We start from the raw sequence: 22567 nt of genomic DNA, 5'->3' as shown, positions 1-22567 counted from the left end.
TTCTGTTGATTTCAGAGGTGTGGGGGAGACAGCCACATGAGAGCAGAAGCATGGGTTTTAAGTCACCTACTCGTTGCTAGCTTTAAAGTTTAAAAGAACCCACAAAGGCACTTTATGGTGAGGCTTCTTATTTGTGTTACGAGACTTATGAACTTTAAACAGACAGAACAGATCAAGGGTACACTCAAATATGAAGCAGGAATGGAACAGGATCACTTATTCAGGGTGCACCTACAGATTCATCATGAAAGAGAGCACATAAACCTAGCAGCATGACCAGTGAGAGAAAAAACTGTTGTTAATTGGGAATGGCACAAAATCCTAATAATTCGAATTTCAATTCCAGATCTGCCAGTTGGTGAACACAGTAAAAGCCTAGGATAACATCTTATTTAATTATAATGGGGAAACTTCTTTCTTTATAGAAAAATGAAGCAAAGGCATCATGTCTTCCTATTTCTAAACAGTGCCTCTGTCGGGTTGATATCAAATATCCAATATAAAAATTGAACTTTCACATGTGAAACTAGAAGGCTACCAATGTAATGTAACTTCTGGCAGCATCCAGTGAATGTCTGGACAGCTGGAATTTTTAAAACTTTCTGTCCTCAGCTTTTGACTCATCGCTAAAGCGGACACAGTTGTGAGCAGACAGTTGTTGCAAAATTAAATCAGGCTGCTTCTTGATGTGCGCTGGGGTGCTATCAGCTAAAATGTAGTGAAGACGGGGGAATTCAAAAATAATTAACTTATTTTTATTTGGCAATGCACAGAACTCTACTCTCTCAGACACTTTGCACTGCATTCTCTGGATGTATTAATTAGCCACATAACAGATGTCAAGCCTGCTGCAAATTACGTGACATCTGAAAATGGTCTGTTCAAGGACCAGGAACATAAGATATTTCTCAGAATCCAAAATTGAAAATCCAGTAGACAATATGAATGAGACAAAGAAAATTGCAGCATCTTTCTACCCACCCCAAAATTTTAGAAGACATCCATATCATAGGGGAATTCAAATTCTTGGTGGAAATCATAAGTAAGCTCCGCACACACTGTTAAGTTATAAAATGCAATGACAAGAGCTTCACATAAGAACCAGAACAGTAGCAAATAATTCAGGACAAATTATTTTTTACCCAAAATGAAAAATGTTAGTGCTTTGTGCATTGTCATATGTGCAATGATTTAGTTTATTTAAATTTGGATAAAGCCTGCACTTGTGTGTCAGCTCCTTAGTTTGCCACATGGCCTTGTGTATTTGTTCATTCAGCATGTACACACTCCTAAGTCTTAGACCAAACACAGACATTTTCAATTTTATACAATACTGTCTCTGCTCCACCACACACTAAAACCCTGCTTTCTCCACTTTGGTACATATTTTCTTCTATACTTACACTTGTGCCAATAATGACATGGGGATGAATAATTAATTCTTGAGTTCTTTGGTTAATTTGGTATTAGATATGTATTACTAATACTGTATTAGTAATGATTAATATAGTTAGTACTTCATGAGGTGACAAAATGTTATAACAGCATAAAGGAAATAATTCCAACAACTGGGAATCTAATAAAATTTGTTAATCTTCAACGTGGGATAAAATTTTTAGGGGATAAGCAGAATTTGAAAGTATTGCCAAGACTTGAGGCTACTGTTGCAAAAAAGTGGCAGAAATACACTGCTGGATTAAAATGAAAAACAGGATGACCAGGAGCAAGAGGTGGTAAACTACACGGGTCATGAGAACTATATCATTACAGCTCTGCAACATATACTTGGAGCTATGGTCTACTGTTGAAGAGAGAGCTAGCTGATTTAAGATTATTACTGTCCATACAGAATTTAAATGAATGCACTACACATTCGCTCGTTCAATTCTTGGAGCTCCCACTTTAGTGACACTACATATACTCACTTGCCGCATTACAAAGCTGTCTATGTCAAACTCTTGTCTGTTTCTTTGTCAGCTGCCCCACACACACGACATACAGAATCTATACTTTAGAATGCAAATTAAAAAACACCTTGCTTATAGTAAGGGCAGTAATACCAACTCCTGTATAAGGAGACACCCCATTTGATTATGATTATAAATTAACATTTTCTTCCTACTGGCGTCGAAGCAGTTTTTTGTACCACCAAGCAAGACACTCTAGGCTTGGTTTTCTGCTTTAATGGGTGGGGCTGGGAATACTGTAGAGGTAGTTCACTAATTCTCTTGTCATAATATAGTAAGCTCCCTCATTAGCTAGTATCTCAGTTCAGCAATATCAGCTAGAAGAGACTTGCTAAAGCAGATATACTTGGGAGAGGGAAGATTATTTAACATGGGGGAGGAATCTATTTGTTGTGAAGATGATGTTTGACATGAAATCCTTTCCCTTGAATTTATGTCATGATCAGTGAGGTTGCTCTGGACTATGAAGAGTTGTATAATGTGAGTTAGAGCAGCTGCTCATGGGTGGGGTTTAATAAACCCTGAGGTGGACAATAGACCCCCCCCAGAAAATTGAAATTACTACCAGGCAGGTCAAAATATTTAAAAACTTTGACACTGGTCAAGGTGAAAACTCATTATGCAAGTCATATTGGGAATGCCTGACTACTGAGGACAAGATAAATCTTTAGCATTTTTTAAATGTACACTATTTTGTTTCCCTTAAGAATTCCAAGAGCTTTCAAGATTTTGAAAGTGTTAACATCTAAATTTCTAAATGCATAGTCAGCAAGTAATAGACAATTTAAAAACGACAAGAAAGATTACTGACCAAGTGCTACACTAGAGTTGCCCTGAGTTGTGAGTTTGGAAGAAGTCTGCATGCCTTGTGGGGTGTTGGTTCTGCTATCATCCAGGCCTAAAGACAAATCCTTCCTAGGAATTTTAGCTGCTGTTGTGTCGTCTGCCATGCCCATCTGCTTCTGCCGTCTACGTTTCTTACTCCACAGTTCATGACAATCTTGCCACAAAGGAAGGCTGTAAAGAAGAATGGTAAATATTCAGCATTTTCTTTGTACAAAATATTAAAATAAATGCTCAATATACAACATAAGATCTGAAAAGGTGAGTCTGTTGGGATTCTGTGAATCCATACTCATAACAAGTGTGTAATGCAAGTATAATCTCAGAAGAGCTTCCTAGCTGAAAATGTTTATCAATTCGCTTCATTTCATAAACAAATGGCAGAACAAAATGAATATTTATTTTCTCAACATGACAATGCTGTCTACTTGGATTGATAGAGTATACAAAAAGGAAAGGTGCTCTAGTATAAGAACTCAGCAACCTGCAATCCTCTAAACAGTAATCCAGAACCTTTGCATTAAAATAGGGGAATAAACGTTTTTGTTTTTTTACCCTTGTTGTTTGGAGACATTCATTCTTCTAAATACACTTGCAGGTCACTAACTCTAGGAAAGATGTACAGAACGTCTGACTAACAAATCAAACATGGAATTAGGGAACAGTTCTCATTCATGGTACAGGAGCCACTGAACTTTGCAGTTCTCTTAATGGGACGGTTACTAATATCTGACACATTAGGTATTATGTTTGTACTACCTTTGTTTTCACCACTACACAATGAACATTAAATACATACTCCCATTTTGTATCACGTAAGCACTGACATTACCACAGGAAGTAACTTACTCTGGTGGAGGCATTTTAGAAGGTTCTACATCTCGCAGAAACTCACACTGAAGAGCCTGTTCAGCTGTGCAACGCTTGCTAGGGTCCAAAGCAAGCATATAATCAAACAGATCTAATGCAGCTGGTGGAATACTGGCAAGAAGGAGAGAGAAATAGGGGGGGTCCCACATTTGTGTTATTTCAGATGCCACGTCTTTATGCTATAAAACTTGTATTTTTTAATGTTGTCAAGTAGAGTTTAATTGTATGATTTAAAACTTGGGCTTTATATTAATACATTTGTTTTAAAAGTTTTCCTTTTAATAAGGGTCTAATATTACTATATACTTGGAATTTAGCACAAAGAGATTTATACTTTTTAATTGGGCTACAGACAATAATTCTATTGCTTTAAAGTTACACAAGTAGGCTCCACTAATATAAACAGGATGATACATTTTCCTAAACCCCAAAATAGCTGAAGGAGAAAAGGCAGTTTTTAAAATAATCTTACAGATGTTTTCTGTAACTTTCATGTTTGTTATTTGCATGAGACAACTCCAATGGCATTATTTTAGGATACATGGCTTAGAGAATTAGTCTTATATACTGAATTTATGACTAACAAGTCCCTAATGTTAGCCAATCACAATTAAAAGTGACTAAGTACCCCGAGCTGCTTTTAGCCATAGGGACAATGAGCAGGTGCACGCAGGCCCAAAAAGCAACCATTTCCGAAGTACAAAGCTGTCAGGTGGCTGAAATATTTGGGTCAATTCCCCCTTCCTTGATACATATACACAGCTCCCATTAACTAACAATAATAATAGCTCAGCATGTGTATCAAGGGAAGGATAGGAACTTCAGGTCACTTCTCTCTACATTTGACTGAACCCAGAAACAAATCTTTGAAAAATACTGAAATTCTTAAAGGACCTAAGAAAAATTAATGGAATACAGATGGTTAAATGAAGTCTCCATCCTTACAAAGCAAACTCTTCTCTCAATTTTCGACGATACTGCTTCTTTGGTTTCATGGTGTTGAAATAGGCTAACTTTATTACATCAGGCCAGACTGCAGGACAAGGACTCCCACAAATTCGGCTATACACCAAAAACAAACAAACAAAACAAAACCATCAATGTATGAAATCAAACACAACAAGGTGTGTAGTTGCAGTTTTATACTCACAGGCATTGTTAATACAAAGAAAACAAATTCTAGTCTCCATGGACATATTCACAGGCCTCCTGTGATCCATGGCCATGAAGTTTTTCAAGAGTTGGCGAAGAAGCGTAGGTAAATACCCACTCTTAAGAGGCCAAAGAATACCCCACTAGAAAAATGGTTACCTCCCCCACACTTCTCCAAAGTAGAGGCTCTTTATAAACAATCACTGTGTTCTTGAAAATGATAGAAGACTCCACTGAGCATGCTGAGGTAGCATTCTATGTACCCTAACGCAAGGTCAGTTTCTTCCAGAAACTAGAATCTCCCTCTAGACAGGAGAGAAATTTAAAGGTCAGGAGTGAATTTGGATTAATTTAAATCTAGTACGTTTCTCTTTTTTTTACTCTTGGTGTGGAAAGGAACTCTGACAAATGACTGGAGTAAACACCACTCCATTGCTGACTAAGAATTTAGTTATCTGCTAAAGAACAGGAAGGAGCCTTGTGAGGACTAAAGGTGGTGGCAGAGGTGAGATGGTTTTTAAATTTAAGAAAGGACCGGGGCTTGAATTAAAAAAATTAAAACCATCTTTTGGCCAAAGAAAAGGGTCACTGAGCCAGCCCACCTCCCGACATGTGGTTGCACAAGTCTGTCCCTTCCACTGGCTTTGTCTAGAATAGGATTTAAAGATGGGGTGTTCCAATGTGTTAGCCACCACATTTTTCAAAAGTCTGTTGTGCACCAGGCAGTGTAGACTTTAATACAAGCAAACCTGATGGAGTTAAAACCCAAGCTTTCCTCAGGCTTTAACTCAACAAATCTCAGCCCATGTTGAAGGCAATGGGCCTCGTCTACACTAGGCTTTATCAAAAGTGTTAGTAACATGTTCTAACAGTACCTCTTTCATCCTAGTCTAGACAAGGCCACTAAGTGTGAAAAGTAGGGTTTACACTTTGTGGGCCTCGCAGCCAGAAAGCTAAATTTGCATAAATGTCTGGTTGATGCTGCAGCTCGCAACCTTGCCGATGTTTGTTTTCAACTTCTACAGCAAGTTTTTCCTATAAATAGAGTGGTCTTGGGCAGAAGAGCCTACCACCTTTTATGGCCTTTGGGTTCCCGGAAGACTAGAAGTATTTTCTAGAGACTTATCTATAGACTATCTTTAGACCACTCTGCCGCCTTTGTGCCTATTTATATGATCTAAAGCATATTCTGAAAAAGAAGTTAAGACAATGCTACTTTTTCCTCTAGACTTTTTCCTGATTCAAATAGACTTTTTCCTGATTCCTGTGCTCTTGAAATACTTGGGGGAAAGACCATTGGGGAAAATAAAAAATTCACAAAATATTGATGGTCACCTATGATGTTGGTAGAGGCATCAAAATTAATTAAAAGTGGCTTGCAAGTTAAAAATTGACAATGATATGACTAAGAACTATTCCATTATAGGTGGTTTAGGTTCCAGTTAAAATGTGCTGGGAACAGTCCTAATGTATTACATTTTTTAATGTACAGCATCAATAAAGAGAAAAAAATTAAGCTATGAACAATTAGTTGACAGTGTCCTTTTGATATCAAAATAAATTTTAAAAATGACATCAATTCACGCTATACAAAACTATGTCCAGTTTGGTAAAGAAAGCCAGAACTGGAATTAAGTGCAGCACTGCCATCTTGTGGTTAAAGCAAAAACAACAAACATTCACACAACATGAGTTGTTTCAGTAGTGTAAAATGACAACAGGGTGACCATCGCCATGTTTTGCACCTTCTAAAAGGTTGTTATACTTGTACAGACCAACTTTCCTACATGTTACATACAGCATTTACAGCCCATGTAACTTACTGCTTTTCAGAATCAAATATTTGACCTCATGTGAAGAGAGATCAAGATAAAGGAGCAATTCACTGACTCATCCTCTTTTTCTTTTGTAGGAAGAAGATTCCACCCCACTACCTAGGTTGATTATGATATTAGAAGCAGGAGACAGCATTTGCCACCTGAATAGAGAAAAGAGCCTCTGACTCTACTAATTCGAACAGCTATTGCCTGAGAAGATCCACTGGGGTGGGAAGGTGAAGAAAGCCTTTACCTCCCCAAGATATCTGGCAAGTCTTGAGGGAAAGAGGAGAAACACTCCCTTCTGCAGCAGACAGAAGCCAGTTGCAGACATGTGGGAGAATGAAAAAGCAGCATAGGACCAGCAGTATGCAGAGAACCTAGCCTTGAGCAAAGCTTTCCCTTTAAAACAGTCATTCATTATTCTCCATGTTGGCCTTTTAACCTGCTGATGGGAGAATGGAGTAAGGAAGCTGCAGTCTCACCTGCTTAAAAAGGTGAGCATGTCAAATGCCCTGTTGTGAGATGGGCTTCAGTAAGGGGTAACTCCAGCTACACTATAAAAAAATCCTACCTACCACTGCATTCCTATGCCATGGAAAGCTACTAAGCACTTCTCCAATTCTGAATAATTTGTTTTACATCTCCCCAAAAGCTACCACCATTTTTATTCTAAGAAACAACTTCTGACAATTTTTAAATGTTAATATTGTAACTCCATTTTTTTGAATGCTCATGAAAAATAAAAGTGCTGTCTATGATTTTGTAAAGCACCAACCACACTGTGGAATCTAAAAATTACCTTATTAGTTCCAGCTGAGCAAGTTCCTGATTTGCTTGAAATATTGGTTTTTTAGTAAAAAGTTCACCCAGGATACAGCTGTAAAATAAAGTTTTATATAATTCCATCAATATCATTTTATATAAATTTATTTGAGATTTATTTTAGTTCATGATTTACACTTAACACTTTTGTATTAAAACTTCTTACCCACAGCTCCAGACATCTATGGCTGGCGTATATCTTTCCTCTCCAAGCAGAAGTTCAGGAGGCCGGTACCATAAAGTAATAACTTTGTTGGTATATGGTCGACTGAAAAAAAGAAGATAGAGAGATTCAACATTTCTCTTAAAATGAGATTGTAGTGAACTAATAAAAGTTTGAGGTTTCACTACTACAATATTGTTTTATGAATGTTCCATTTTTTCATTCCCTTTTTACCAATACTGAGGCTGCTGCCACTATATAGAAAGTCATTACTTAAATCTACCAAAGGATAGCCTGAAACAGTATCTCAGAGATAAGTAAACATAACCATCTTCATGGGGCATTAAAAATATCATCAGGCTTCAGTGTTAAATACCTATACTGCTATTTAATTGCTATTCATTTTAGCAATAAGACTTCAGTTAATATCTCCATCCACTGCTGTTAGGTGCAGTTACTGGCACAAAGGAGTTGGTTGCTGAAGTGCTGAACAAAGAGTTCAACAGTGGGGGGGGGGGGGGGATGGATTCAAGTCACCTCTGCCCTTCTCCACAAAGGAGAGAAGCATAGAAGCAGCCGTTCCCTACTATCACAAGTTTCAACTGCCTCTTGAGTTTCAAAACTCCCAGATCTTCCTGGATTCCAACAGCCCCAACTTTACATTCGCAAGCTATCAAAACTTCCAGCTCCCACTGAAAGACTTCTGCAGTGTTCTGAGGCAATCTACTTTAGTTTTATCAGACTGAAAACAAAGTTTGGGGACAATAAAATAATGGAATGTATCAAAATAAAACAGTGCTATTGCCAAATCTCAGTAGAAGTCTCTATTTTTGTATATCCTTACGAGATGCAATAGAATATTCAGTTTTCAGCAGCCCTTGCCACAGAATACATGATTGCAAATTATCTTCTGTCACCACACCCCCAATCACCAGTATGATTTTAGCCATTAATATTATGTAACTTGAGGTTTTGTAACATTTTACACAATTTGAAAGCTGAGACTCCAATATTTTAGACAGTGAATAGCAATGTTTCAGTATTAACAGTTTTCAAGACAGCAGCTAATACAACAGAAATTACCTATCCCAGCTTTCCAGGAATAGTTTTTGGATAACTGAAAAGCACTGTTTCACATCTGTCATCTTTAATAAAGCATTAGGTTTCAATTGCAAATACACATAGGTATAAAGTAATGTATTTGAATAACTTATATGTGCTTAAATAAAACGAAGTTACAAGCAATTTCTGCCTTCCACAGCAGGTGAACATTCCACATTGCAAATGACACCACTGTTATGTTCAGTGCAACTGCCTAATCAACTGAACACACTGATCTACAATATGGACTTCTGTATTTACTGAAGGGGGCATAAACGTGATAACTTTACACTAAAACAATCCCCTCTGGTGGCCCCACAAGCACACACACACACACACACACACACACTCACTCACTCACTCTACTGGAAACATTTTCAAAAGTGCCTAAATGGCTTAGGCTCTTAAGTCACTTTTGAAAATGGGACTTCTTGTGGGAAATTTTACTCCACCCTCTACAGATCTGCCAGATTTATTCCAGAAGAGAGTATTATTTTCAGAAGTATTTAGATAGAGAAACTCAGTAACAAAAAAAGTCAAACCTATCAATATTCAATTGTTAAAGATTTCTAGACACTACTTTCTGTTTCAACAGGTATGTTCTTATGTAATATGTCACACCTTCTAGCTGGAAAGTGTTATACATTCAGAAGTGATTTTTTAAAAAGTTAGATGCACAATTGTGAGTGAAATTACCACAACTCTGAGTGGAAGTTGGGTAAATATGTACAAAAATGGCCATAATTATTCATTTGCATGTACAATTACCCCCTTTGTACACTCAAGATCTATGCATGCATAAGTTAAGCACACAAGTGCATACAGCTTATTTTTTAAAAGCTTGCTTTCAGACTTTTCAAATTTTGATAAATGAGATACACAATATTTTTCAGTGATTCTAGCATTAAAGTAATGCTTTAAGAAATTTCTTCTGCTGCTTCAAGGTCCCAAATCCTTCTAAATACTGTTTAATCAGATCAGTAAATCAATTGTCAAAAAATATAGTTCAGTTAGCAACAATGTGGAAAAATTGTTACAGCACAATCCTTAAATGTTCATTAAATCCTACTATTACTGAACAGAAGACGTACTCAATGAGAGATTGAATCAGGAATGAGATGCAAAAACTGAGCTCACTGGGATCAACATTGCATGTAAAGTTGAAATAAAAGCTTTTGATGATGTTGATTATACGGAGAGGGATTCCACAGGCCCGCAGAATGCACTATAGGCTGGTCCTGTGAATGCTATCAAAAGCCTTCTCAAAAAAAGGCTTACTGGCCTGTAATTGCTGGGATCACCTCTGGAGCCTTTTTAAAAAATTGGCGTCACATTAGCTATCCTCCAGTCATCTGGTACAGAAGCTGATTTAAATGATAGGTTACATACCACAGCTAGTAGTTCAGCAATTTCACATTTGAGTTCCTTCAGAACTCTTGGGTGAATACCATCTGGTCTGGTGACTTATTAACGTCTAATTTATCAATTTGCTCCAAAAAGGCAGAATATGCCCGTTAATTTATGGAAGCAGGAGTAATATTGAAATGTTTAAGCAGACCACATCCTAACTGTAAATCTGCATCCTTCATCTCCAGTCAGTTTAGACTGAAAATGAAAGTATTAATTGTGATGTCACTAGTCAGAGCTCTTTATTAAAAAAAATAATCTATATCTGTGCTATTACAGCTAATGGAGATTATCCTTTAACTCAAGAAGCAAGCCTCTCTAATGGTATTTATGATACAATAAGGGAGAAAGAACACCACATATTTAACTGAAGTTCAGAGTTTGAAAGGAAAGTGCATAAACAGATTCCCATCTCCCCAAAGTTCTTTGTCCATGGTATTCTGGAGAGACTATAGCTTTGGTATTGCAGAAAGAATCCTTGTACTTTTAAAGAACCAGGATGAGAGGTGTTCCTCTTTCCCACTCAATATAATTCATTTACACTTGAGTTTTATGTTTGTGGTTTTACTACCGTGCACACATACCAGGTGACTGACCTCCCTCCCTCCGGGGCTTCACAACTTTTTATGCTAGTTGTTTAGTTAGATGGCCTGACAAATGTTTATCAACATACAGCTATTATACTTTGACAACTCAACTGAAATTGAATTAAAGCATGAATATAACTGCACTATACCAACATAAACCACTGCATAGCTGCACATTACAAACCTTTACTTCTATCATTTCAGATATTTAATCAGAAAAGAGGATGCCATATTAAAAATGTGATTTGACTTAAACTTCCCTCTACAGAAAAAAGCATCCCTAGCCCTGATAATCACAGAGACCTATGCTTTAAATATATATATTTAACAGAACAGAGTTGTCTTACCTCTCCTCTGAGCTATACAGTCGAGCAAGCCCAAAATCTGCAAGCTTAATCTGCCCTCTGGTGGAAAGAGTAAAGAATTTTTACTGATTAATCTTGTCAACAGATTTAAAAACCAAACAGATGTTTAAAATGCTCTAACACATCTACAGTTAAACTTCACTAATTCACACTAGTCACCAGGAGAACCATTACAAATTACTGCATCTTCTCAATTAATAAGTATGCTAACCAATGCAATTTTAAAAAACAAACCATAATGGATTGTGAAATGATGTATTTCTTTTTGAAAAATGCACATATACACTTCAAAGAATACTAATGAACATTCAGGGTATACTTTATAAAATAATCAACTAATAACACACAACTGTACTTATTATGTTGATAAAACTTTGAAGGGGGAGACTGTCATTTTTGTACATTTTAAGCCTGGCTTTAGGGCTGTGGAGATTACTAATTCACACTTCAGTAACGTTTTACTCAGTAAATTGGCCTATTTACTGGTAACTGTAGATAATAAAAAATATTAAATCAAGTATTTGCATAGCAAGTGACTATCAGCAATTGCACCTCCTTGTGGGAAGCATACAAAACTAAACACTCCATTTGTATCAAAGGCTAAAGTTGGGATTTTAAGAGTGATAATTCAAAAGGCATAAAGGATGCTGCTGCTCAACAGGCAACATACCATGCCAATCTGGAAGGTTGGATGACTTACACTAGAAAGGACATTCATAAATTTCTATAAGGAAAGAAAAAGACATGGTGCTTTCACAAAGTTTGTCGATTTTAAAAAATCCTTTATTTCTAAATGTTATGTACTATGTTTATTTATATCCCAGGATTTATTTGTATATTTTTATTTATATCCCAGGATATTAGAGAGACGGGGGGGGGGGGTTTGAGGCAATACCTTGTATTGGACCAACTTCTATTGGCAGTTCCACACATGCACCGAGGCTTATGTTTATATACATATGTGTGAAACATGGCTTATCACTGCACTTGTGAGCAAGAGTATCAGTGTGTACCTAAAATATGTGTTTGAACACACCTGGTTGCATATTCTTTTAAATCGAAACACTGTACTTCTATACTCCCGAAAGATGAGGTCTTCAGTATTATACAACGTGATAGATGAGTCTACGCGCATTTGACTATAAGATCAGATAGTCAAGAAAGCACAGGTCAGAAACTACGCTTTCACATATTCTAATTTAATATGACAAATACAACTAACAAAAATATCCAAACACAAGACCTGGCTGTAATGGGGGACTTTAAGTATCCAGATACCTGTTGGAAAAATAATACAGAAAAACATAAAATGTCCACTTATTGGAATATGTTAGGGGCAACCTGTTTCAGGAGGAGGAAGAAACCAGGGGAAGCAGCCATTTTAGACTTCATTCTGGTGAACAGGGAGAAACCGATTGTGAATCTGAAGGTTGAAGGCAATTTGGGTGAAAGTGATCACAAAAGGATAGCCTTCATGATTCTTAGAAAGGAAGGAATGAGAGCGACTCCAAAAAGGCAGACCAATAAACTCAGAGAACTGGGAGTCAGGGTCCCATAGGAAGACAATCTAAGGGAAAAAGGAGTTCAAAAGAGCTGCAATTTATCAGAGACAAAATATTAAAGGCAAACTATCCCGATGCAAAGGAAAGAAAGGAAGGAAAAAAACCTAGGAAGCCATTGCATCAGGAGCTCTTTAATGAGCTGCAAATCAAAAAGGAATCTTAAAAGAATGAAAACAAGGACAAATTGCTATGGATGGGAACAAAAGAATAGCACATAGGGACAAAACTCAGAGAGGCTAAGGCACAAAATGAGTTATACCAAGCAAGGGACAAAAGGCTATTGATAGCCTTGATAGAAAAGGTTCTAGAAATACATTAGGAACAAGGAAAAGAAGAAAGTGTAGATCCACTACTTAGCAGGGAAGGCTAATAACAGACACCAAGAAGACTGAAGTGTTTAATACCTATTTTGCTCCAGTCTTCACTAAAAATTTTTTGAGACCAGATACTTAATATTAACAAGAAGGAAGGAACATAAGTCAAAATAGGAAAATAACAGGTTAAAGAATATTTAGATAAGTTAGATGTATTCAAGTCAACACGGCCTGATGAAATCACCTTAAGGTACTTAAAGAACTAGATGAAGCAATCTCGGAATCTAGCAATTATCTCTGAATTCATGGAGGATGGGTGAGGTCCCAGAGGACTGGAGAAGGACAAATAGAGTACCTATCTTTAAAAAGGGAAACAAAGAGGACCCGGGGAATTAGACCAGTCAGCCTAACTTCAATACCTGGAAAGACATTGGAACAAATTATTAAAGAATCAATTAGTAAGCACCTAGAAGATAACAGGATAATAAATAATAGCCAACATAGATTTGTCAAGAACAAATCATGCCAAACTATGCTAATTTTCTCCTTTGACAGGGTTATTGGCTTAGTGAACTATGGGGCGGGAAGCAGTAGATATGTTTTATCTGAATTTTAGTACAACTTTTGACCATCCCACATAACATTTTCATAAGCAAACTAGGGAAATGTGGTCTAGAAGAAACTATTATAAAGGTGGGCACATACTGGTTGAAAACCCATACTCGAAGAGTAGTTATCAATGGTTCACTGTCTAAGTGGGAGAATGTATGAAGTGGGGACCCACGGGATCTGTTCTGCATCCGGTACTATTCATTATTTTTGTTAATGACTTGGATAATGGAGTGGAGAGACTGCTAATAAAATCTGCTAATGATATCAAGCTTAGAGGGGTTATAAAAACTTTGGAGGACAGGATTAGAATTCAAAATAACTTTGACATTTTGGAGAATTAGTCTGCAATCAACGAGATGAAATTAAATAAATGTTCAAAGTACTAAACTTAGAAAGGAAAAAATCAAAGCAGGCAGGAGTATTGCTGAAAATGATCTGGGGGTTATAATGCATATATTGAATGTTGAATATGAGTCAACAATGTGATGCAGATGCGAAAAAGGCTAAAATACTGTAGTTTAATAACAGGGGTGTTTTATGTAAGACAGAGGAGGTAACTGATTCACTTTAATTGGCACTGGTGAGCCCTCAGTCGGAATACTGTGTCCAGTTTTGGGTGCCACACTTTAGGAGAGATGTGGATAAATTGGAGAGTCCAGAGGAGAGCAACAGAAATGATAAAAGGAGAATAACCTTTCCTCATTAGTCAACTTAACTGGGTATGTTTAGTCTTGAGGAAAGAAGCCTGAAGTGACACCTATAACAGTTTTCAAATATGTTAAAGGTTGTTATAAAGAGGGCAGTGATCAACTGTTCTCAGTGTCCACTGAAAGTAAGACAAGAGGTAACCAGCTTAATCTGCACAAAGGGAGATTTAGGTTATAATTAGGAAAACTTTCTAACTGTAAGTAGAGTTAAGCATTGGAATAGGTTTCCAAGGGAGGTGGTGGAAACCCTGTCATAGGAAGTTTTTAAGAACAGATTAGATAAATACCTGCCAAGGATGGTCTAGATCAGTTGTAGGCAAGCTGCGGCCTGCAGGCCGCATGTGGCTCATCAGGGTAATCTGATTGCCGGCCGCGAGACATTTTGCTGACGTTGACCGTTGCAGGCACGGCCCCTCCACAGCTCCCAGTGACCGCGGTTCGCCATTCCCAGCCAATGGGAGATGCGGGAAGCAGCAGGCCACAAGGACGTGCTATCTGTCGCTCTCCCACAGCTCCCATTGGCCGGGAACAGCAAACCGTGGCCAATGGGAGCTGCGGGGGGCCGTGCCTGCGGACAGTCAACGTCAGCAAAATGTCTCGCGGCTCACAATCAGATTACCCTGATGGGCCGCAGGTTGCCCCCCACTGGTCTAGATACACATGGTCCTTTCTGCCTCAGCACAGGGGGATAGACTAGATGGCCTAGAGGTCTCTTCCAGATCTATTTTATGATTCAATGATTAAACTCTGAAATTATATTTCTTAGTGCTGGCTGATGAACCTAAGTCCTGATCTTGGTGTTTCCACACAGGTGAAGTAATGAGTAAACAGCAGGAACAGACCCTAAATTGAATGATACTAGGTTCAAAGTTGAAGCTAGTTTTAAAAGTAGCAATAAGCAACCTAAATAATTAAAGTCTATTTTTCTAGTGATAGAAGAAAGTGACACAAATTGCTAGAATTAAATCAAAGGTTTTTTGGTTAAGCTGTTACTTTATAACTTTGTGAACACTTTAAAGTTGGTTACATCCATACCTATTATTTAGTAGAATATTTGAACATTTAATATCTCTGTGCAGGAAGTTCTTCTTATGGCAGTAATCCAATCCCTCCATCAACTGTCTCATAAATGACTTTATGTGATTTTCATTAAAATGAACCAAGCCAGATTCCAGGAGTCCCATCAAGTCATGGTCCATATATTCAAAGACCAGGTAAAATGCACCTAGAAAGAGGGGGGAAATTACAGATTTCATAATATTCCAAAATATCTTATTACTCTACTTTTAAAAGTACAGTCTAGTATTCTTCACATACATTAGACAGTGTTCATATTTTTGTAAAATCTGGATAACCTTGGAGAGGGCACCTTATTTCCAACTGCTTAGCTGCATTTAAACACAGCTAAAAATATATTTTCCTATTACTTTTCCGTGTAAGCAATTGTTGTAATTGTCAGAGATACAGTAAGAACAAAATGCTAATACAGTAGAACCTCAAAGTTCCGAACACCTCGAGAATGGAGGTTGTTCGTAACTCTGAAACATTTGTAACTTTGAACAAAACGTTATGGTTCTTTCAAAAATTGACAACTGAACACTGACTTAATACAGGTTTGAAACTTTACTATGCAGAAGAAAAGCTTCTCCCCCCCCCCTTTTTTTGTTTAACACAGTACTGTATTGAATTTGCTTTTTTCCCCCCCCCGGGAGGGGGGGGGGGGGAGAATCTCTGCTGCTGCCTGATTGGAGAAGGAAATCTCTGCTGCTGCCTGATTGCATACTTCCGGTTCCAAAAGAGGTGCGTGGTTGCCTGGTCAGTTCGTAACTCTGGTGGTTCATAACTCTGAGATTCTACTGTACAGAGGATATCTGGACAGAGTTACAGTGGCTTCTCCTTTACAAAATACCAATTTTACACAAAATGGTTTAGCTGGATTAGTATTTCTTCACATGAACCTTGTGGTGAAATCCAGAAATAAAATTACATCTAGGGTAGAGGTGAGTTAACACTGTATTTCTCTGTTATCGTCCTCTGATTTATTTTTAAGCTTGCACTGTGGAATTGTGTCAGGAATGAGCCTACTACTCAGACTGGCAGTGCCTATAACAGACCAGAATAAGTCAGAAGAGGAAGCCCACAAGTCAGCAGCAGCTCTGCAGAGGTCCAGATTTCACATCAGAAGTTAGTTCCCTCACACCTCTAGTGTGGCAGAATCTGGCCCTTTCTCATACTGAAAAGTAAAACATCATTCCACAAGTGATTCCATTAAAATCAACGGGACTACTTGTGGGTCTGGTGCTTAATATTGAGGAACTTTGAATGCTGAATCCGTAACTTGAAGTGTTAAGGTAAGAAAACATCATTAATCTCTGTCTAGAACCTATTTCCTTTCCCCCTTCTCCTCCTTCACTGCTGCTCAGAGAAGTTCATGGGCTCTCCATAGTGACACTGAGCCCTCCTTGACAAGCGAGAGGGGTTGTAAATGAAGAAACTATATCCTACAGGTTCTCCCTATCCTTGCTAAAGGCCTTCAAGAAAACAGGACCTTCAAGGCTCACCCCTTTATAAAATATTAATATCTACACCAGACAAGAATTCCCAACAGCCTAGGCTCACTATATAATAGTGGTCTCACTTTAGAAGCTAATGAAAGTCTGTAGTTCAGCAACGGGCACTCAATATGCCACATTTAAATAAGGTTAATACCCAAATGCGTAACTTGGAGAAAAGTGAAGGGCCCTGACCAGCAAATGGAAGTTTAGACAATCTCCTTTGCTTAGCATTTAAGCAGACAAAAAGAGATTACTCCTACTCTAAAGAAAATAATATGTTAAGAAACTTGAGATCAAATTAGAAGAGCGACCCTTTTGGATACTGCACATGGCTCTCCTGGCATTTGTGGCTTTTTCTTAAGCTCCCTTCTTTCTGCCTGATTTCAGGCAGAGGGAGCTGAGTGCTGATTATAGGATAGTCTCTCAACCCCCATGTTGTCACAAATCTACAGAGGGCAAGGGAAGTGCTGAGCAAATGGACCAGTGATTATATGATCTTGTCACATCACGAAGATGGGAGGAAGATAGGAAGGGAGAGGATGGAAGACAATGTTAAAAGGGAGCTGCAGACAGCCACAGGTCTCCTGACATTGTGTTGCAATGTTTGCATAATGTTGAGGTTCACACAAAAGTATGTAGAGAGCTAGCCGGTTACAAGGTGCTAGCTCCTCATTTCCAAAAGCTAGACTTCATTTAAAACACAGATAAAAATGTTAAAATTTTCCTTACTTGCCATGTAACCAATTGTTGTAGTTGCCACAGGGATATTGTGACCTTAAATAAGAAGGAAGGTGGTACATGAAACACTTAAAATGCAGACCACCCAAAGCTTGAACCCGCCCCACACCCCCAACAAAATGCACTGTCATAATGTAAAAACCACAGGATCAGACTAAAATTTCATGATTTAGTGACTTTTTCTAATCACATTTGATGAAATGGTTCATCAACTCTGCAAAGCCAAATACCACTAATCTTGGGGAAATATTTTGTATTCCTGAGTGTATGGAAGGTACTAATGCTGGTGCCCCATCATCTGAGTGCCTACTTCCCTTCCTTGCATAAAAGACGACTACAAGCCCATCATATATGCAGTTAAACAGCACAAGATCTCATCTCTAAACGTATAGCAAAATGAATAACTGGAGCTATCACTGAACTTATCCAGTCAGGACTAGTGCCTTTTAAAAATCTAAGCAAAAGAACTACACAAAACTCACATTTCTTTCCTCTTCCTTTCACAAAAATTAATAAAGTGGAAAGACCAAAAATCCATGTGCTTGCTCCCAGAAAAGAGCTTGGAAGAGGCCCTATTATACAGGGGATCAAGCACCTGGACTGACCCTCATTTTGGGTGATTTTGCTTTCACTACACTGTTCAAACAACACATCACAATAGGTGATATCATCTCAGAAGGATGACAATTATTGTGGGAGCACTGAGAAATAAAAGAAGAACGGCATATGAATTAGATATGGACTTGGTTGGTGCTGTTAATTTGTTTTTAACACTCTCCCAATTAAATACACCAGATTCTCACTCCAATTTTTTATAATGAACATAAGATGAGTATAGCAAATATAGTAAAATTCCCATTTTACTGATTGTACTAGTGCAAATGAAAATGGAATATAACATCAGATTTATGCTTTAGAAAATAAACTAAATATCAGATACAGTGTTGTATGTAGATTTAACAGTGTTTCAACTGTCAAGCTGATCTGACTTTCTTTTTCTTGCCTACAGGGGAACTGCCAGAACTAGATTACTAAGCAATTATATACTGTTGTATTCATAGGATGAGTGACACTGCAATTTCATATTGCCATAATCATAAATAGGTCATTACAAATTTGATTTTCAGTATTACTCAAACTAATTTTAGTTTGCGACTGCAAGAGGCATTAGACCAATCCAAATGAAGTGTTTTGTTTACTCCTTCATAAAAACAAATGCAGGGTTATTTTCATGAGGTGGGTGTGATCTCATGGTGAGAGAAAAGTTATTTATGCTATCTGATCATGTCATATTGTGTGGCGGGACAAAGCAGGGAGCCTGCCATCTTCCCTGCTTCTTACCCTTGCATATACATCAGGGGATGGGCCTGATATTCAAGGCAGTAATTGGGGCAGGGAGGGAGGAAAGAAGGAGAGAATGAGAACACAAAAGAGGCTTTTAGATGGACAGTAGCCCGTTCACTGCACAACAACCATTTTCTCCCCATAACCCACAAGATTTGGTAGCTCACTTCATAGCAGGACCAGGCTTTAAGCGTAACCTACACAAATCCCACATAATTCCCATTCTTATGAGGAAACACCAACTGGCATGGGAACCCTATTTTCCCCTTTCAAGTTAGAGACCAAGAATTTCAAGAACTGTGGAGTTACATTATTCTTCAAAATAACCCATTCCTCCACACCAGCTTTCCCCATTAGCCATATTTCATGAGGCAGTGCAATGGAAGCAAAGTCCCGCTACGCTAAATTTTATGAAATCCAAATAAACTGGTTACACCAAATTACTTATTTAATTTACACATTGCTCATCTTAGTGCCTGCTATGTTAAGGACCTGAACTGCTTCATAAGTACCTATGGGGAGGAAGGCAACCAACAGTCCATTTCTCATGCTGGAAGAGAGCACTCACAGCGGGATGTCTTTGCCCAATTCCCTTCACTAATACCATGCAGCTCATCTCCCTTCCTTCTGAGATAAGCTTCCTCAACATTACTTGGAGTTGATGGAGAAGCAGCTAGATAGTGGTAATAATGATCAGTTTTGAACATGAGATAAGAGACAGTAAGTGAATCTATTAAGGAGATACACGATATAAAGGAGACCTGGGTGGACAAACACAATCCTTGTCTTAATCTTTTTATTAGCATCTGGGGAACTCATTTTTTAGACACTGGGTATGCCTACACTGCAATAAAACACCTGAAGCTGGCCCATGTCAGCTGATGGGCTCACGGATCTGGGCTGTAGAGCTATAAAAGTGCAGTGTTTGGGAGGAGAGTCCCACAGCCTGGTCTCCAGCCCCAGCCAGGATGTCTATACTGCCATTTTATAGCCCCACAGCCTGAGCCCTCTGACACGGGCCAGCTGAGGGTGTTTTATTGTAGTATAGACATACCTAGTATTTTTCAAGAGATGCTGATCTTTAAAAGGATATCTCACTTTCTAGCTCTTTTATAATTAGAGCACCTGTTTTTTATTTCCATTCTAGGGGCTCTGTCAATGGTGAAAAGCAAAAGTTCCTATTACCAATCAACTGAGCTGGAATATGATGTTCTAAGGTGTGTATGCAAGATGGATGTGACTATAAAAATATCACTAGTGTGGATTGTAGTGTAGGAAGGATCCACCTGGGACCTGTAAAACCTGGCAAGATGTCCTCCAGGCATCTTCAAAACGGACACATTTACGCTTATTTATTTATTTATTATTACACACTGGGGTAACTGACTTGGGAGGTCTGACGTAAACTGGACACCAAACCATGCATTTGTTGCTAGAGTATGGAAGATGGTGCTCTCATTCATTGGTGCAAGTAGTGCTTAGAGAAAGCTGAAAGTCTAAACAATTGAGAGTACTAAGCCAATACAAAACAGTATTTTATGAGGGGAAAATGGGGATTACTCAGATCTAATCAGACACACAGATTAGATCTCCTGAGTGAATGGTCTGGAGAGACCAGAGTCTATTACTAACATTTTCTAACAAACTAGATTAGACAAAAACCTGTAAACATTTCTCGATAAAGTGATTTTCCTTTATGTAAAAAGTGCATTTTTACTAGCAAAATGTATACATACTTCCACTCCTGGTTTTTTGTTCTTTTTCTTTATACTTAGCCTGTAGGAGTTTTAAATGAGGCAGAAATAAAATATTTGTCTTAATTCCTCTCCCTTTGTGACAAGGAACAGTACATTTAAAGAGACAGAGGCCTGGTCTACACTATGACTTTAATTCGGATTTAGCTGCGTTAATCCGAATTAATCCTTAACCCGTCCACACAACGGAGCCAGTTACTTCGAATTAAAGGGCACTTAAAATCGATTTCTGTACTCCACCCCGACGAGCGGAGTAGCACCAAAATCGATTTTGTTAATTCGAATTAGGGGTAGTGTGGCCGCACACCATCGAATTAATGTGGTTAAAATTAATGGGGTAGTGTGGCCGCACACCACCGAATTAATGTGGTTAAAAACCGAATTAATGTGCTTAGTGTGGCCGCGCACAATCGAATTTATACAATCTGTTTCCCAAATTCGAATTATCTAAATTCGGATTAATCCTGTAGTGTAGACATACCCAGAGTCTAACATGACACTTCTGTCCCATAGTGATGACACTTTTGGGGGGGGAGGGGGAAATAGAGCTATGTCTGCCTTCTCTGCAGAGGTAGCCCAGGCGAATGGCACCTCCATTACCCTCACCTGTGTGAAAAGTCTTGGTCAAAGTGCTGTATCCTCATTGATGCTCCATCCATGTGTGTCACTAGGACACATTAGGACTTCTGGGAGCATATCCCATGGTTCTTTGTGCTGCAGTAAACTGAGCCACTCCAATTGTCTCTCTGTGAACCATGAGATAACTAGTCTGTTCTTCTCGGCACACGAGGGGAATTGCGAGAAGGCCCTCAACTATGAGCACTCCAGTGATTTAACCTCACTGCAAAATGGGTGGGTTATCAGACTGAGTGAAAGTGAACCCAGGCTCTAACCCACACCCCAGCCTCGGCAGCTAGCCCAGGATGAACGCACCACCCAGGTTAGAGATGGTTTTCAGTACAGACCGGAGGAAAGTTGAGGCAATGGCTGAGTAAGAGCCAAGACTAATTCTGCAGTGGAGATGCACCCAAAGAGGTCTGGTAGCAACATAAACAAATGCAGTTTTACTTTCTAGAAGTAATTATCAATTCCCTTGATATGGTTAGTTTTGTGGTCAGGAGAAAGCAGCTGTGAAAGGCTCCCTTCTATCAAGCCAATCTAAAAGGAACTGTGGTAAAGAAACGTACAAACAGAATTAGGAACTGAAGAGTAGGGAAGACATTCTCCTGATGGACATCTCATCTCTAGTGCAGGCCCAACAGCTGCTTATTAGAATGTATAGTAGTCAGGCTGAACCATATGAAATTTATTATTAAGGTTACATTAGACAAACTGTACACAGAAGGGAACTTTTCTGGTCCTGCTCTAAGACTGCCAATTACAAGAAGGAAAGCAGTGCCTACGTTAAAACAGTACTGATACTATATCCCTACAGATATAGCACAAACTTCCCCCAACACACACTTAGGATGACATCCTGTCTAATAGAATTAACAGGTATATGGAAAGTTTTTGAACTTCCTGTGTTGACATTTTATGGACAATAAAGGTACCAAATAAGACTATGTCAGGATCCTTCCTATAAGCATTGAAAAAACAGGTTTGGGACAGGGATGATAAACGTAGGTCTAATCTTCACTCCCATGGGAATGAGTGTAAGGTGATGCAAACTGTGGTGCTTGTTTTCGTTGGTTCCTTTATTACTACTTTTGTTTATTTTATTACAATTTGGTTACATTTTTTTTCTCATTATACTGATTACAAGTCAATTGAGAAGGCATACAAACATTTAAAAATCCATGGTTTCAGAGTAGCAGCCATGTTAGTCTGTATCCGCAAAAAGAACAGGAGTACTTGTGGCACCTTAGAGACTAACAAATTTAT

At 38.3% G+C, this 22567-nt stretch overlaps 1 protein-coding gene across 1 annotated transcript in view; it reads right to left on the bottom strand.

Annotated features, from left to right (window-relative positions):
- The window catches only part of LOC113407038 (cyclin-dependent kinase 13-like), a 64537-nt gene that overhangs the window by 4286 nt on the left and 37684 nt on the right, over positions 1-22567 (bottom strand). The window contains exons 6-13 of the mRNA XM_026654120.2: positions 17577-17621; positions 15328-15517; positions 11080-11136; positions 7641-7742; positions 7452-7529; positions 4626-4742; positions 3660-3791; positions 2779-2984 (exon numbers count right to left, since the gene is read on the bottom strand). Of these exons, the coding sequence (XP_026509905.1) occupies positions 2779-2984; positions 3660-3791; positions 4626-4742; positions 7452-7529; positions 7641-7742; positions 11080-11136; positions 15328-15517; positions 17577-17621 (927 nt within the window). The remainder of the gene's footprint in view (positions 1-2778; positions 2985-3659; positions 3792-4625; positions 4743-7451; positions 7530-7640; positions 7743-11079; positions 11137-15327; positions 15518-17576; positions 17622-22567) is intronic.

This window comes from Terrapene carolina, unplaced genomic scaffold (genome assembly GCF_002925995.2).
Source record: "Terrapene carolina triunguis isolate 2854851 unplaced genomic scaffold, T_m_triunguis-2.0 Scaffold182, whole genome shotgun sequence".
Classification (NCBI taxonomy): domain Eukaryota; kingdom Metazoa; phylum Chordata; order Testudines; family Emydidae; genus Terrapene; species Terrapene triunguis.
This window is presented reverse-complemented; position numbering and strand designations above follow the sequence as displayed.